General features: G+C 46.8%; 1 protein-coding gene across 1 annotated transcript in view; it reads left to right on the top strand.

The window, feature by feature from the left end:
• Positions 1 to 2294: 2294 nt before the first annotated feature.
• The window catches only part of LOC100972110 (proton channel OTOP1-like), a 32039-nt gene continuing 16460 nt past the window's right edge, over positions 2295 to 17873 (top strand). Inside the window, 4 exon segments of the mRNA XM_034952266.2 lie at positions 2295 to 2793; positions 5081 to 5085; positions 15708 to 15888; positions 15945 to 15955. Of these exon segments, the coding sequence (XP_034808157.1) occupies positions 2396 to 2793; positions 5081 to 5085; positions 15708 to 15888; positions 15945 to 15955 (595 nt within the window). The 5' untranslated portion in view covers positions 2295 to 2395.

Genomic DNA, 17873 nt, shown 5'->3' with positions numbered 1-17873 from the left:
GGAGACACGCAGACAGGCTCTTCCATCTTCAGCTCAGCCTCCCAGGTTGCTCTGGCTGTTGGTAGGAAGAGGAAGGGAGAAGGTGGAGGATTCCCAGTAGGTTTGCTGGATCCTCTCTCTGGACTGCCTTTCCAGACCCCTGCTCCCTTCCACCTGGCCATCCACTCCTAAGCCTAAAGAATGTGCAGGAGGCTGGACGTGGTAGCTGGAGCCTGTAATCCCAGTGCTTTGGGAGGCTGAGGTAGGAGGATGGCTTGAGCCCAGGAGTTTGAGATCAACCTGAGCAACACAGCGAGACAAAAAACAATTTAAAAAAAATGAGCCAGGCGTGGTAGCACACACCTGTAGTCCCAGCTATTCGGGAGGCTGAGGTGGGAGGAGCACTTGAGCCCCAGAGTTCGAGGCTGTAGTGAGCTATTATCACACCACTTCATTCCAGCCTGGGAGACATAGGGAGGCCCTGTCCTTATTAAAAGATAAAAATAAAATAAAGAAAGAAAGAAGACTGTGCAGGTGTTGCCTCCTCCCTGAACCTCGCAGCCTTCCTGCAGACCTGGGCTCCTCCCAGGCCCCTGGTGGTAGCCCTGCTCAAGGGTGCTGTGCTGCTTACTCTGTCCCCACCCCCAAGCTCTTAGAAGTTGAGGGCTAAGTCTCACAGGTCACGCTCCCCAGCTTCCCAGTCAAGGCTCATTAGCTGTTTGTTTATTGCTGTTTCTCTACCTGAACATCAGCTCCACCTGAACAGAGCCTTTCATAGCTGAAACCCCAGCGCCTACAACAGAGACCAGCAAATGATTCATAGGTCAACACATACATGTGTGTTGATCAAATGAATGAATGCATGAATTGGAAGAATGATGGCGGCAAGGCAAGGTCCCCCAGGTTGACTTCTTGCCGGCCCAGGACTCCCCACCCCTCCTTTACTAGTCAGGACCTGCTATTGCAATTTGCTGCGCTTAGCGCAAAACAAAAACCTGGGCCCTCTTGTTCAAAAATTAAGAATTTCAAGACTGCAAGAGCCTTAAACCAAGAGGGAGAGGGTGTCTTCCGGGGCCCAGCCCCGGGCTGCTGCATGGTGGGATGGGGGCTCGCCCCAGGCTCGCTCCCAACTCCCCTCTCCAACCTGCGGCTGGGGGGCTGGGGTCCACCACCTCCTGTCAGCCACGCCCGACCGGTAGAACGCTCTTCTGCAGAAACTTCCCAGACCTCCACTTAATGGCACCCGAGCAGGGCGCCCTGGCAGACGCAGTCTCCTTCCGGGAGCAGGCAGGTGCAAGGCAGGCACCGGGGCTTTGGAAGGGGCTGGTGGAGATGCTTGGGCGCCGGTAGCCCCAGGGCAGACCCTGGGGCCTCCCTCATTCCAGCTCCTCTGCGTCCAGAACGGCTGCCGCTCCTTTGGGGGAGGGTGTGGGATGGTCTCTTTTCTTAGAAAGTGGCTCAGGTCTTATTCTGTGCCTGGGCATCTCTCAGCCGACACACAGGCACACCAGATGGACAAACAGAAAAACCCACAGAAGGCGGCCCCTCCCCCAATTCAGAGAGCCAGTGACTGGCGCTCCTCCACCCCTAACCAGACACACCCGAAAACAGACGGCCAGACACAGAGTGACCGGCACAGAGAAGACAATACAGAAATACGCAGGGACAAGGACAGACCATCGGACGCTCGGACACGGACCCAGGCAGGATCACCTGGACCTCTGGGTTCCCCAACGGAGACCCTCAGGGAAGGCCCGGAGCATCGCACGCCCCTGTGGAGCCCCGTGCGCCCCATTTGGCAGCAGCCACGCCCCCCGCGCACACCCCACCTCGGGCTGGCTCTGGAAGACCCCCTCTCCCCAGCCCCGCAACCCCGGGACCCTGGGAGGCATCTCTCGTCACCCAGCGTTTCTGGGGCGCCGGGACAGGGGCTGGGTGGGTGGGCGTCGGCGCAGGGGTGAGGGCTGCAGACGGTGGGCGGGGGCCGGGAGCGCGGGCGGAGGTGCGGGAGGACGCGCTAGTGTCGCGGCAGGGCTGGCCAGTATCCCAGGGATCAGGAGCGGGGAGCAGTCCGCGTGGGTCCCGGAGTGGACAGATGGCTGCCCCAGGCGTTGCCCAGTGAGGGGCAGTGGGCAAGGGAGCTCGTAGAATCCCGGGTCAGCGGGGTGGGGCGCTGGGTAAGTGGACAGGGTGGTACCTTGACTTGAGGACGAAGGGGCAGAAGAGGGGAGGGCGGGCGTCGGGAAGTGACAGGAGACGGGGCAGGTTGTCGGGGGCGTGGGGTAGGAATCGGAGGGGAGTTGAAAAGGGGGGTGCTGGTTGGCAGAGGCGTCGGGGCAAGGACAGGAGCCAGGAGCGCAGGCGGGGCCCGACGGCAGCCACCCCCGGGGCCAGACTTGGCGCGGGTGTCTTGAAGATGCTCGAGGGCCTGGGGTCGCCCGCCTGGCCCCGGGCAGCTGCGAGCGCCTCAGTCGCGGGGTCATCGGGGCCCGCGGCCTGCCCGCCTCCCTCGCCGTCGGCCCCGAGGTCCCCGGAGTCCCCGGCCCCCCGGAGGGGCGGTGTGCGCGCCAGCGTCCCACAGAAGCTGGCCGAGATGCTGAGCAGCCAGTATGGGCTGATCGTGTTCGTGGCGGGGCTGCTGCTGCTGCTGGCCTGGGCCGTGCACGCCGCGGGCGTGAGCAAGAGCGACCTGCTGTGCTTCCTGACGGCGCTCATGCTGCTGCAGATGCTGTCGATGCTGTGGTACGTGGGCCGCAGCTCCGCGCACCGCCGCCTCTTCCGCCTCAAGGACACGCACGCCGGCGCCGGCTGGCTGCACCGGCTGGTGAGTCCAGGCACCGGGCAAGCGGGTCTCTGCCTCCTCGCCCGCTGGCTGCATCCTGAGACGGCTCTGCCCCTTTCCTACCACTGCTGTCTTCCCTTCAGCCTTTTCTGCCTTGGTCTCTCTGTGCATCTTTCCTAGCTTTCCTATCTGCCCTTCCTTCTTTCCTCTCTCTCTCTCTCTGAAGCCTGGGTCGCCGCAGGAGCCTCCTCTCCGCCTCCAGACGCTTCCATCATTACAGCCACAGTTACAGAAACCTCTCCTGTCCTTCCCTGGCTTAAAGCCATACAGTGGCCCTACTGACCCCATGATGGAGGTCACGCTCCCTCTCCTGACACTTAGAGCCTTCTAGCACCCGGCCCCCGAGGGCCCGTTTCCTTTGATCCCCTCCTTTGTTCTCATCCTGTGCTGGGGTCATTCTCGAGGACTTTCTCTGCCGTCGCAGGATCTCTGCCTCTGCACATTCAGCATCTTTGGTTCCCTCCTCCAGGAATGTCTTTTCCACTCTCCCACCTGCCCCTCTGCTTTCCGAGACAGGCCTCAGGCCTCACCCCATTCTCCCTGCGAAGCTTCTCCGACCCCCTTCTCTTCCCCGCTTTGCAGGTCTGACCGCACGCTCCCAGCCCGCACTGGGTTCCAGTGTTCTTGTCGACATGTCTGTACCCTCCACTCCACTGGGGAGCTCTGTGATCCCTGTCTCTCGGTCCTAGAGCCACCTCAGGGCCTGGCACAAGTGGGTGTTGAGAAAATGAGGGGGGATGAATGATGTAATGAATGCGTGGATGCAGGGTGGGGCAGAGAGGGATAGAGGCTCCTGCTGGTACTCACGGGCATTGGCTGAAATCGTCAAGATAGGAGCTCTTCCTTTCTCAAGGGGCTGCCACATCTTTTTTTTTTTTTTTTTTTTTTTTTTTTGAGACAATGTTGCTCTATCTCCCAGGCTGGAGTGCAGTGGCACAGTCACAGCTCACTACAGCCTCTTCCTCCTGGGCTCAAGCAATCCTCCCACTTCAGCCTCCTGAATAGCTGGAACTATAGGTACACATGGCCTTGCCTGGCTAAGTTTTGTTATATTTTGTACAGATAGAGCCTCGTTGTGTTGTCTCCTGTTCTCAAACTCCTGGCCTCAAGGGATCCTCCTGCCTTGGCCTCCCAAAATGATAGGATCACAGGCATGAGCCACTGTGCCTGGCTGGGGTTGCCAGTCTTGAATGGGAGACAGACATGGTGCAGGTGAAAGGGAGGAGGCCGTGGGGAGCATGCCTGTGAAGAAAGCTTCTGTCATTTCACACCACGTGGTCTAGACACATCACACATTGCCACTTGGATTCTCATATTAGACCTGAATTTAAATCTCCATTAGAGTGGGGCTTCCGTGTTCCTTGCATGCATGACCTCGGGCAAGTTACTTGATTGCCTTCCTTACCCTGAACCCTGGTGTCGGCATCTGTAGAATGGGGATCTCACACTGGATAGGATCCAGTGACTGATGAGGTGGCTGCCCAGCACACACTAGGCCTCCTTTCCCCACTTCTTTCAAAGGTCCTGGCCAGATGCCACCTTCTTCACAAATGCCTGGCAGGAATTACTCCTCACTTCCATGGGCCACCATGGCCCTCCTTCTGTAAAGCTCTTTTGGTCCTTGTCTGTTTCTGCCTTGTATTATGACTGTTGAATAGTAGCCTTATCATCCAGAAGAGATTTTAGACTTCTTAGGCTCAGGGACTGGATCTAGTTCATCTTGCTTTTGGGGAAATTTGACACCATTGCAGGGTGGCCCAAATTCCTGTTCTGAAATTGGTTGTTTTAGGGAAGTTAATGGTTTTGTGACTCTGTGAATGACAGTGAATCTGGTGCTATTTAAAACAAGGCACAAAGTGTTATTTTAGGATATTGACTTACACAGGCTAAAAAGTATTATACACATGAGCCTTCACCTGTGTTTTCCTACAGTCAAAGCCCCCTTTTTTGTTCCTCACTTCTTTTTCTCCTCCATCCTTTTTTCTCCCTTCTTCCTTCCCTCTTTCTCCTTTCCTTTCTTCCTCTTCCCTCCCTCCCTATTCCCTCCCCTTCCCTTTTCTCTCCCTTTTCTTCCTTTTTTTCTTTTTTTTGAGATGGAGTCTTGCCCTGTCACCCAGGCTGGAGTGCAATGGTGCGATCTCGGCTCACTGCAACCTCCGCCTCCCGGGTTCAAACGATTCTCCTGACTCAGCCTCCCAAGTAGCTGGGATTATAGGTGCTTGCAACCATGCCCAGCTATTTTTTGTATTTTTAGTAGAGACGGGGTTTCATCATGTTGGCCAGGCTGGTCTCGAACTCCTGACCTCATGATCTGCCTGCCTCAGCCTCCCAAAGTGATGGGATTACCAGTGTGAGTCACCATGCCCAGCCTCCCTTTCCTTATTTTTTTCCTCATTTTCTTTCTCTCTTCTCCTCCTTCATCCTTCCTTCCTCTCTTCCTTCCTCTAGCCTTCCCTCCACTATCCCTCTTCCCTCTCTCCTCTCTTTCTCTTCCTTCCTCTCTTCCTCTCTCCCCTGCTATTTTTGTTTTTGTTTTTGTTTTTGAGATGGAATCTCACTCTGTTGCCAAGGCTGGAGTGCAGTGGCTAGATCATGGGTCACTGCAACCTCCATTTCCTGGGTTCAAGTGATTCTCCAGCCTCAGCCTCCTGATTAGCTGGGACTACAGGTGCACATGCCACCACACCCGGCTAATTTTTGTATTTTTTAGTAGAGACAGTGTTTCACCATGTTGGCCCAGTTGGTCTCAAACTCCTGAGCTCAGGTTATCCGCCTGCCTTTGCCTCCCAAAGTGCTGGGATTACAGGCATGAGACACCACGCCCAGCCTGGTGCATTTAGAATGTTCCTCCTTCTCCTTCTCCTCTCCTCCTCCCCCTCTCCCTCCCCCTCCCTTCCCCCTTCTCACCCTCCCCTTCCCCCCCTCCTCCTCCTCCTCCTCCTTCTTCTTCTTCTTCCTCTTTCTTCTTTTTTCTACTCAGTCTATCCTTATCCAAGGAATGCTCTTCTTTATATTGAAGTGCAGTTAACTTCCCAGAACCATCATCCTCTTCCCTGGAGCTTCTATCATCATTCACTTATTTATCCACCATGCATCCATCCACCCATCCACACTTATTCATCATCCATCCATCCATCCATCCATCCATCCATCTGTCCATCCATCCATCTGTGTTTTTTTGTTCTTCCTCTCTCTCTGCCTCCTTTCAGGTTGACTCCGAGCATTGGCGCCTGAGTCTATGGGTGAATGGTTGCACCATTTCCCAAGATTGGGAAGCCAAAGGGAAGAGCAGGGTGGGGACACAAAACCAATGACATGTTACAGTTCTCTTATGGACATGCTACATTTGAGGTGTCTTTGGGACACTAAGTAGAGAGGGAATAAATGGGCAAGGTAGAGAGAGCACGTGATAGGTGTTCAGTAGGTGGTAGCTGTTTAGACATTCAGTGAGTTGCCCCATAATAATGTAATTCAAGTGAGGTGTGTGTATCATGGAAATGGTGTTGGCTCTGGAGGGCTTGGCTTGAGGTCTCAGCTCTGTCACCTTCACCTTTCTGAGTTCTGCTTTCCTCATCAGTAAGATAAGAATCCCAGTCGACTCTCTGGGAGGAGCTGGGGGATGTTGAGAGAAGCAGTTTGCAAAGCCCTGGCCATTCCTGTGGGTTCCTCAAAGAAGCAAGAAGCTAATTATTAGTGTCGAGAGGCCCCGATGCCAAAAGGAAGCACCTTCAGCCCCAACAGGGACTGGGGTTTCCTCTGGAATTCTAGCTGGAAAGACAGGTTTGACCCGGGAACTCAGCTCTGCCCTGGTGTTGGTGACAATCTTAGATCAATAGGCAGAGGGCAAGTCCCTCAGGAAAAAGACCAGTGATCCTCAAGATCCATTCTGGGGCCACTATGAGGGTCTTGCTTAACTGCATGCATTTTCTTACTTATTTCTTTTCTTAGATGATATTTCTGGTCCAATGGAAAATATAGACATAGTGTCACGATTTCAACACAAACAAGCGAATGTGGCTGCCAAAAAATCAGATGCAGGCTTGGCTTTCATTGGAAAGGAAATCAGACTGTGTGTGGAGGGTCTCATCCTCCTTGAGCATTTCACAGGCCCTTGGAAAGAGTGGCGGCAGGAGGAGCAAAAGGAGGTTCAGTCCAGAAGAGAGAAGGATGCGGAGGTCACAGGGTAGAAAGTGCTGCTGCCTTGCACCTGTCAGCTCCAGGCCATCCTCTGTCTTTCAGCAAGTAAGAGTCATTTCCTCTGGGAAGCCTCTCCCGATAGTTTCAGACCAGGGGCAGCCCCCATGTTGTATGGTCTCATAGCACTCTTCATTTTCTTTCTAGCACTAATCAAGCAGGATATGGTATTATTCAGTGACTGTTGGGGTAGCCAGACTGAGCCCCTAAAGGCAGAGACCCTGTCTGAATGTGCTTACCATTGTATCCCGAGCTCCTGGCACAGTGCCTAACATGTAGTAAATGCCAATTCGTAGCTACTGAATAATTGAATGATTGAATGATTGGGTGGATGGATGGATGACTAGATGGGTGGATGAATAAGTGAATGATGATAGAAGCTCCAGGGAAGAAGATGATAGTTCTGGGAAGTCAACTGCACTTCAATATAAAGAAAAACATTCTAAAGTAAGCACCAGGCCATGTGTGGTGGCTCACGCCTGTAATCCCAGCACTTTGGGAGGCTGAGGTGGGCAGATCACCTGAGGTCAGGAGTTTGAGACCAGCCTGGCCAACATGGTGAAACCCCATCTCCACTAAAAATACAAAAAGCTGGGCATGGTGGGACACAGCAAATTATGAATCATTTGCTGGTCTCTGTTCTAGGTGCTGGGGTTTCAGCTATGAAAGGCTCTGCTCAGGTGGAGCTGATGTTCAGGTAGAGAAACAGCAATAAACAAACAGCTAATGAGCCCTCACTGGGAAGTTGGGGATCGTGACCTGTGAGACTTAGCCCTCAACTTCTAGGAGCTTGGGGGTGGGGACAGAGTAAGCAGCACAGCACCCTTGAGCAGGGCTACCACCAGGGGCCTGGGAGGAGCCCAGGTCTGCAGGAAGGCTGCGAGGTTCAGGGAGGAGGCAACACCTGCACAGTCTTCTTTCTTTCTTTATTTTATTTTTATCTTTTAATAAGGACAGGGCCTCCCTATGTCTCCCAGGCTGGAATGAAGTGGTGTGATAATAGCTCACTACAGCCTCGAACTCTGGGGCTCAAGTGCTCCTCCCGCCTCAGCCTCCCAAATAGCTGGGACTACAGGTGTGTGCTACCACGCCTGGCTCATTTTTTAAAAATTGATTTTTGTAGAGACAGGGGTCTCGCCATGTGGAGTGCCTGTAATCCCAGCTACTCGGGAGGCTGAGGCAGGAGAATTGCTTGAAACCAGGAGGCAGAGTTTGCAGTGAGCCAAGATCATGCCACTGCACTCCAGCCTGAACAACAGAGTGAGACTCCATCTCAATAAAATAAAATAAAATAAATTAAAATAAAATAAAAATAAAACACAAATAAAGTAAGTACCAGCTGGTGATGGAAGGGTGCGCTTTGAGAGATGTTGAGCCTCCCAGCCCTGGGCTTGTCCAAGTAGAGATCAGATGGCTGCCGGTCATGATGCATTGGAAAGCATTCTTGCATGGGATAGAATGCAGACTAACTCTGTGGGACTTTCTGCCCCTAAGAGGGGGGTTCAAGATTCTAGACTCCTAGGAGGGATTTGGGTGCCTAACAAAGAGGAGGGGGTTCCCTCTGCCATCAGTAGATGGGTACCCTATGTAGTCTTTGGATTATTCTCAAGTATTGTAGCTGGTAAACTTTCTAATTGGTTCTAATGCATCAACATTTTCTTGGCAATTGAGTGATGATAATAACATCCCGCTTATAGAACTTTCTAGGTAAGGAACACTGTTCTAGGTGACTTCCATGTAATGACTCACTTAATCTCCTCAGCACCCCTATGAGATAGGTGTTATTACTGTCATTACATCTTAGAGATGGGGAAACTGAGGCAAAGGTAAGTTAAGTAATTGCGAAATTATATATGTATATATATTTATACATGCATAAATATATATGTATATGTGTATATATACTTATCTATGTATATGTGTATATATATACTTGTATATATATATTTATACATATCTATGTGTTTATATAAATCAAAATCTGTTTTATTTGGGCACATGTGTGGCTGTTATAGCTTCCTCATACAGTCTTTGTGGTTTTTTTTTTTTTTTGAGACACAGTCTCGCTCTGTCGCCCAGGCTGGAGTGCAGTGGCGCGATCTTGGCTCACTGCAAGCTCTGCCTCCTGGATTCATGCCATTCTCCTGCTTCAGCCTACCAAGTAGCTGGGACTACAGGCACCCCCCACCACGCCCGGCTAATTTTTTGTATTTTTAGTAGAGACGGGGTTTCATCGTGTTAGCCAGGATGGTCTCGATCTCCTGACCTTGTGATTTGCCCACCTCGGCCTCCCAAAGTGCTGGGATTACAGGCATGAGCCACCACGCCGGACAGTCTGTCTTTTATTATATGTAGTGATAAAAGAGGAAGGATTCTTTATCCTACTTAATACATTAACTTTAAATCCCGTATGGTCTCATATTAATATTGCCATTCCAACTTTCTTTTTGTTTGCATTGCCTGATTCCTCTTTGTCCACTACTTTATTTTAAACCTTTATTACTTTGTTAAAGGTGCAATTTGTGTAAAGATCATGTAACTAGGTTTTGTTTTTAATTCAATTTTCCTATTCTTGCTTACTACTTAGTGGGAGGATTTAGATCATTCTAATTTATAGAAATAATTTATGTAGTTGACTTTTTTGTTTCCATTTTTCTTTTCGATGTTTATGATCATATATTTTACATTCCTATTTCTTCCTTTTCCTCTTCCACATTTGCCTTTTTTGAGCATTTGAAAATTTATTCTGATTTTTTATTCCATTCATGGCCATTTTTTTCTTCCCTCACTCTCATATCTGATGCATATTACTTCATTCTTTTTTTTTGAGCCGGAGTCTCACTTTGTTGCCCAGGCTGGAGTGCAGTGGCATGATCTCGGCTCACTGCAACCTCCGCCTCCCAGGTTCAAGTGATTCTCCTGCCTCAGCCTCCTAAGTAGCTGGGACTACAGGTGCCCATCACCACACTGGGCTAATTCCTTGTGTTTTTGGTAGAGACAGGGTTTCACCATCTTGGCCTGGCTGGTCTTGAACTCCTGACCTTAAGTGTTCCGCCCATCTTGGCCTCCCAAAGTGCTGGGATTATAGGTGTGAGACACTGCGCCCAGCTGCCTATTACTTCATTCTTATTTGAAAATAAAATATTGAACATTTCCCTCAGCAAGCCACACTGTGTCCCACTCCAAGATGTTCACTGCTCCCACTTCCTCTCTACCTAATGGGATGAGATCTTTAGGATACATTTGCCTCCCTATTCCTTTCCCTTCTTCCCTCTCCTTTTCCATTTATTTACCTTAAGGGCTTTCAAAGGTTTTTCTTTGTTCCCTATCCAGTCCTTTTCCAACTTAGGTTTTTTGTTGTTGTTGTTGTTGTTTTGTTTTGTTTTGTTTTGTTTTTTTTCAGATGGAGTCTTGCTCTGTCACCCATGCTGGAGTGCAATGGTGCAATCTTGGTTGACTGCAACCTCTGCCTCTTGGGTTCACACCATTCTCCTGCCCCAGCCTCCCAAGTAGCTGGGACTACAGATGCTTGCCACCACGCCAGACTAATTTTTGTATTTTTAGTAAAGACGGGGTTTCAGCATGTTGGCCAGGCTCATCTCGAACTCCTGACCAAAGGTGATCCATCTGCCTCGGCCTCCCAAAGCGCTGGGATTACAGGTGTGAGCCACCGTGCTTGGCCGAACTTATGGGTTTTGTAGAGATAGTTAATAGAATTTCGCCTCAAAATGTCTATTCTGTATGACAAGTCTTTATAGGGCATGTAAATTACACATCTCAGGCAGTTTATCCATTTGAATTTAAGTTCTTCTTTTCTCTCCTATTAATCTAATTATCTATCTCCATCTGTCTCTCCATCCATTATACCTCCACCCTCCTCTAGCCTTCCACAGAGTTGATTGGTCACTATAATTTGCTCTCCTCCTCATCTTCCCCTCTTTTGGGGACTCTCTTCCAGTTCACAAGCTCCTTGGTTAAAGTCCTTTGTCAGACAAGTTATGTGGATGACAGTTTTCTCTGTTCTCTGTTCAACAATCACCTCCTTTCCTGCCCATGTACCTTCAACCGCAGTCCCCTTTTCTGCTTTACTTTTCTTCATGCACTTAGCACTTCCTGACATTCTTTATGTGTTTACTATTTACCGGTTTATTTTTTGCCTTCCCCACTAGATGTGAAACTCCTCAAGGGCAGATACTCTATTTTATTGACCTTTATATCTTCAGTGCCTGGGACAATGCCTGGCCCATGGTTGCTGCCCAATAAATAGCTGTTGAAAAAATTACATTTTGTATACTTCAAACATCATTCTGCCTTTTGCCCTGACACATGGGCAACATCTTAGCTGAGAATAAGGTTTTTGAGGTGCAGTCCTTTCCTTGTGGCACATTCCTCCACTGTCTTCTAGTTTCCCAGGCTGCACAGAGAAAGTCTGTTGCCAGCTCATCTCTCTGATATTTTGTGCACACCCCAATTTATGCAATATTATACTCGTATATTTTTGTTTCTACAGCAATCTCCTATGTCTGTCTTTGAGCCCTTGGCACAATGTCTCATGCATAGTAGGAGTCCCCAAGGTGTTTGTTGTATAAATAACTGGCTGAATGAATCCATGGATGAATGGATGAACACAGGAAGAAAGGGAGGACTTAAAGAGTATATTATTGAACGCTTGGCATGTCAACCACAGAGATGGTCTAGACCAGTAGTTTTCAAAGCGGGGCCTAGATCAACAGTGGCAGCCCCACTCGAAAACTTGTTAGAGATGAAAATTTTGGGGCACCACCCAGACCTACTAAATCAGAAACTCTAGAGGTGGAGCCCAGGAATTTGTGTTTTAACAAGCCCTGCAGGTGATTCTGATGCAGTTTCCAGTTTGAGAACCACTGCTGTAGACCATCCGCATTTTCCGTATGGGAATCCTGAGGCTGGGAGCAGGAAGTGACTCATGTATTCTGTGAGTGTCCAGGTCTCCGTACTTTCAGGCCTGTACTCTTGCCACTCAACCACGCTGCCTCACCTGATCTTGCTATGTTTTTTGTAATTAAAACCAACCACGTATTTGTCAAAACATTTCAAAGCACTGGGATTGAATCTCCACTCTTACAAAGTTTCCGATTTCATTGGGGTGTTTCCAGGATTAAAAATGTGAGTTAGAGTTGTTTCTATAAGGCTTTGAGCAGTGGAAAAGTGCCAGGCGATTGCATTACTTTTCAGAGGAGGCTTCTCAGGCTGGGGCTGTAACGTTATAGCCCAATGTTTTGGCTCATGCCCTCCTCTCTGCTCAGTGCCTTAATGCATGTCATACATGATCCAGTTTCCTCCTGTTGGTAGGAGCAAATGTGTAAATGGCAGTCAATGCTAGCCCAGGAGGGAGATGAGGAACTCTGACTTGATCAAGCACTCATGATCATTGCCTTTTTCTCACTAATTTCTTCATTTGTCACCAAGTGTCTTTTTAATGTATTTTGTACATTCCTTTCCAGTCTTTTTTATATGCAAATTTTTTATTAGTTTGTCTTTATATTTTGGGCAAAGCCATGCTCATTATACTATCAAAGATTGCTTCCTTTCCTCAGTACACCTAGCACAGGCCCTTCCTCAGCTACTACTATAGAGCCCTTACCCATCTATTTTTTTTTTTTAATATACTTTCAGCCGGGCTCAGTGACTCATGCCTGTAATCCCAGCACTTTGGGAGGCTGAGACAGGCGGAGCACTTGAGGCCAGGAGTTTAAGACCAGCCTGGCCAGCACACCTGTAATCCCAGGTACTTGGGATTGAGGTTGAGGCACAAGAATCACTTGAACCTGGGAGGTGGAGGTTGCAGTGAGCCAAGATCGTGCCACTGCACTCCAGCCTGGGCGACAGAACAAGACCCTGTCTCAAATAAATAAATAAATAAACTTTCCATTTTAGAAAAGCTTTAGATTTATGGAAAAGTTGCAAAGACAGTTCAGAGAATTCCTGTATACCTGTATGACCTGCACACTCTGCACTCTTATTTCTTATTATTTCTTATTTATATATATATTTTGAGACAGAGTTTCACTCTTGTTGCCCTGGCTGGAATGCAATCATGCAATCTCGGCTCACTGCAACCTCCACGTCCCAGGTTCAAGTGATTCTCCTGCCTCAGCCTCCGGTGTAGCAGGATTACAGGCATGCACCACCACACCCACTACTTTTTTATTTTTTAGTAGAGATGGGGTTTCTCCATGTTGGTCAGGCTGGTCTCGAACTCCCAACCTCAGGTGATCCACCCACCTCGGCCTCCCAAAGTGCTGGGATTACAGATGTGAGCCACTGCACCCAGCCAGCTGCACTCTTATTCTTTAGAGAACAGGATTTTAGAATTAGAGAATTGAGATTTTTGAGTAGAGCAGTGACATTCTTAGATTTCTCCTTTTTGAAAAAGCTTCTGGGAGCATTCTGTTGACTGGACCAGGCTTCGTTGATTGTGTATCATTTGTCAGACTCTGGGCTATGGGGTGGGTACAATGATGAACAGGACACAACATCTGCCTTCTAGTTTTACCTTCGCAGCTCAACAGTAGAATTTGTTTATTTATTTAGAAATAATTATTATGTTATTTTTGGGTAGAGATGGGGTTGCTTAGGCTCTTGGCCTCAAGTGATCCTCCCGCCTTGGCCTCCCAAAGTGCTGGAATTACAGGCATGAGCCACCATGCCTGGGCTAGAATTTATTTTATTAATATATTTTTAATTGTGGTAAAACATGCATTTATATACATAAAATTTACCAACTTAGCAGTTTTCAAGTGCACAGCTCAGTGGTGTTAAGCACATATGCACTGTTGTGCAACCAACCTCCAGAACTTTTTCATCTCGCAAAACTGAAACTCTGTCCTCATTAAACACTAACTCTTCATTCTTCCCTCCATCTAGCACCTGGCAACCACCATTCTATTTCTGTCTATGAATTCGCTTACGTTTGATACCTCATATAATGAAATCCTACAGTATTGTCCTTTGGTGGTTGAGTTTATTTTACTTAGCATAATGTCCTCATGGCTCATCCATACTGTATCGTGTGTCAGAATTTCCTTCCTTTTTAAGCTGAATAATATTCTATTGTATGTCTATACCTCATTGTGTTTATCCATCCATCTGTTGATGGATGCTGGGTTGCTTCCACCTTTTGGATACTGAAAATAATGCTGCTATGAACAGGAGAATACAGATATCCCCTCGGGTCCCTGCTTTCAATTCTTTTGGGTATATACTCAGAAGTGAAAATAGATCATGCCATAATAGTATTTTCAATTTTTTGAAGGCCCTCCCTACTGTTTTCAGTAGTAGCTGTACCAATTTACATTCCTACCAACAGAGCACTATTTCTCTATATCCTCACCAATGCTGGTTATTTTCTATTATTTTCTTTTTTTTTTTTTTTTGACAGTAGCCATCCTGATAGTGTGAAAGTATTTTGTAGTTTTGATTTGCATCTCTCTAATAATTAGTGATGGTGAACATCTTTTCATGTACTTGCTGGCCATCTTTATGTCTTCTTTGGAGATATGTTTATTCAAGTCCTTTGCCAATTTTTAAATTGGCTTTTGTCATTGTTGATTGATCGATTTTTGGAGACAGAGTTTCGCTTTTGTTGCCCAGGCTGGAGTGCCATGGCATGATCTCGGCTCATTGCAACCTCTGCCTCCCTGGTTCAAGGGATTCTCCTGCCTCAGCATCCCAAGTAGCTGGGAATATAGGCATGCACCACCATACCAGGATAATTTTTGTATTATTAGTAGAGACAGGTTTCACCACGTTGGCCGGACTGGTCTCCAACTTCTGACCTCAAGTTATTCACCCTCCTCGGCTTCCCAAAGTGCTGGGATTACAGGTGCGAGCCACTGTGCCCAGCCCATTGTTGTCAATGTATAAGAATTCTCTGTAAATTCTCTCATAGCAGCATTATTTTCAGTATCCAAAAGGTGGAAGCGACCCAGCATCCATCAACAGATAGATGGATAAACACAGTGAGTTATAGACATACAACAAAATATTATTCAGCTTAAAAAGGAAGGAAATTCTGACACACGATACAGTATGGATGAGCCATGAGGACATTATGCTAAGTAAAATAAACTCAACCACCAAAGGACAGTACTGTACGATTTCATTATATGAGGTATTTAATGTAAACAAATCTATATATTGTGGATATTATTGACTTATTAGGTATATAATTTGCTAATGTTTTCTCCAGTTCTGTGGGCTCTCTTTCCACTTCGTTGGTAGCATCCTGTGATGTGCAAAAATTTTTCATTTTCATGCAGTTCATCTTATTTATTTTAATTTTTGTTGCTTGCATTTTTGGTGTCATAGCCAAGAAATTATTGCCAAAGCCAATGTCATGAAGCTTTCTCCCATGTCTTCTTTTACAAGGTTTATACTTTTATATTTAGATCTTTTATCTGTTTTGAGTTAATTTTTGTATATGCTGTAAGGTGAGGGTTCAAATTCATTCGTTTGCATGTGGACATCCAGTTTTCCCACATTTGTTGAAAAGACTGCCCTTTTCCCATTGAATGGTCTCAGCACCCTTGTGAAAAAATCATTTGACCATATACATAAGGGTTTAATATGTAATATAATTTATTTTGAAATGACATCAATGTATATTAATGGAATGTGTGTGTTTCCACTTCCCCCTTTATCCCACATTTAGGTAGTATCACATTGTTTGCAGTCATTACCATCATCCTGGGATGCCTTAAAATTAGATACTTCATTGGATTTTCAGAATGTTTATCAGCCACTGAAGGAGTTTTCCCTGTCACCCATTCAGTGCATACTTTTTTGCAGGTAAACCACTGATGTTTATTTATGTTGTCTCATTCCTGTGAAGTGTATCCCAGGTTGTGTAGAAACTTGTAACATCAAGACATGTGGCAAGTGGAGACAGTGTGCACAGCTGTGAACTGCAGTGAACTGAGGTGAACTGAAGTCTATCTTTGAGGCTTAATTCTTCAGCTGCCTCCATTGCAAAATAAAACTCTGTGTCCCCATGGACATTTTTGCAGGGATCCTATGAGGCAGAACTTCTAATGATGAAGAGTCAGGAAATTCTGCCAAGCCAGAGTCTACAGTAAAAGCTTGAGGGAGTTTTACTTTCTGGGTATGTAACAGGTTTATTGAGAGAATTCACATGGCATATAATTCACCCATTTAACATGTGGAATTCAACGGTTTAGTCTGTTCATAGAGTTATGCAACCATTGCCAAAATCAATTTTATTTTTTTAAAAAATTTAATATTCTTCCTACATAGAAACCTTGTGCCATTGCAATGCCTCCTCTGGGTCATGGAAGCGCTTTTGTTTTCTCATTTGGGGATTAAAGTCTTTTAGAAATGTATGAGGATTTTTCCCCACAGCATTGGTAAACTTGGTATGGCTCAGAAGGAAGGATTTGATAAATATAATTTAAATACATAGCTTAGGGTCAGAAAAATCTCATGGTTGAAAAGAATGTTAGATGGGCTTTCAGGGTAGTGTTCGCCCTTGGCAGAAATCCGTGGTAATGTTATCAGAGTCAGGATCTGAATTGTTGAATTGTCAGTCTCATTTTTTTTTGTTTTTTGTTGTATATGTTTAAGGTATACAACATGATTATTTGATATTCCTATCCATAGTGAAGTGATTACTACAGTCAAGCATATTTATGTCTGTCATCTCACATAGTTGTCTTTCTTTTTTTGGATGTGGTAAGAGCACCTAAAATCTATTCTCTTACCAAATTTCCAGTATACAATACAATAGTATTAACTACAGTCTTCACGTTGTCCATTACATCTCTAGAATTATTCATCTTACGTATTTGCAACTTTGTACCCTTTGACCAAAATCTTCTAATTTTTCCCCTCCAACTACCATTCTACTCTTTATGTTATTTTGTTTTTATTTATTAATTTAATTCAATTTTAGAGACAGGGTCTTGCTCTGTTGCCCAGGGTAGAGTGCAGTGGTGCCATCACGGATCACTGCAGCCTTGAATTCAGCTCAAGTGATCCTCCCGCCTCAGTCTCCCTAGTAGCTAGGACTAGAGGCCCACATCACCATGCCCAGCTTCTACCATTTATGCATTGGATTAAAAACGTTTTTCTAGATACCACATATAAGTGAGATTATGCAGTATTTTTCTTTCTGTGTCTGCCTTATTTCACTGAGCACAATGTCCTCCAGATTTGCCCATGTTGTTGCAAATGGCAGGCTCTGCTCTCACTTTTTTCTAACGAAGAAGTTGGAGCTCAGAGAAGACAAGTGACTTGCTCAAAGTCACTGCGGAGACACAATGATTATTTTCTTCCTGACAAGTCACCCTGGAAGACCATGAACTTGTTCTGGTGATACTGCCGTTGCTGGAAATATTTTTGGATTTCCAGTTTGAGAAGGTTCTTTGGAAAGTTTTCTACCTCTAGAAAACCAGGGATGACATTTTTAAAACTTCATCTTTTATCCAAAGTGACCTTCAGCTTGTACCCCCAGCTGACTTACCAGACAGCACTGGATGACCTTAGAGTGTTTCTCTAGATCAAACACATTCTCAAACAGTGAAGCTAACAGACAGAACATGCCCAGTGAGCCTGGAAACAGTTTAGCTCCATGGTGGCATGGTGGGATCACTGGGGAGCTTGCTGAGGGGCTCATTTGGAGGGGCTGCCTTGCACTTGAAAGCTGTTATGAACTGAGTCATATCCCCTGTGAAATTCATATGCCGAAACCCTCATTCTCAGTACCTGAGCATGTGACTGTATTTGGAGATAGGGTCGTTTAGAGGAGATTGAGGTTAAATAAGATCATTAGGCTGGCCCAAATTCAATATGCCTAGTGTCT

Source organism: Pan paniscus, chromosome 12 (assembly GCF_029289425.2).
Source record: "Pan paniscus chromosome 12, NHGRI_mPanPan1-v2.0_pri, whole genome shotgun sequence".
Classification (NCBI taxonomy): domain Eukaryota; kingdom Metazoa; phylum Chordata; class Mammalia; order Primates; family Hominidae; genus Pan; species Pan paniscus.
This window is presented reverse-complemented; position numbering and strand designations above follow the sequence as displayed.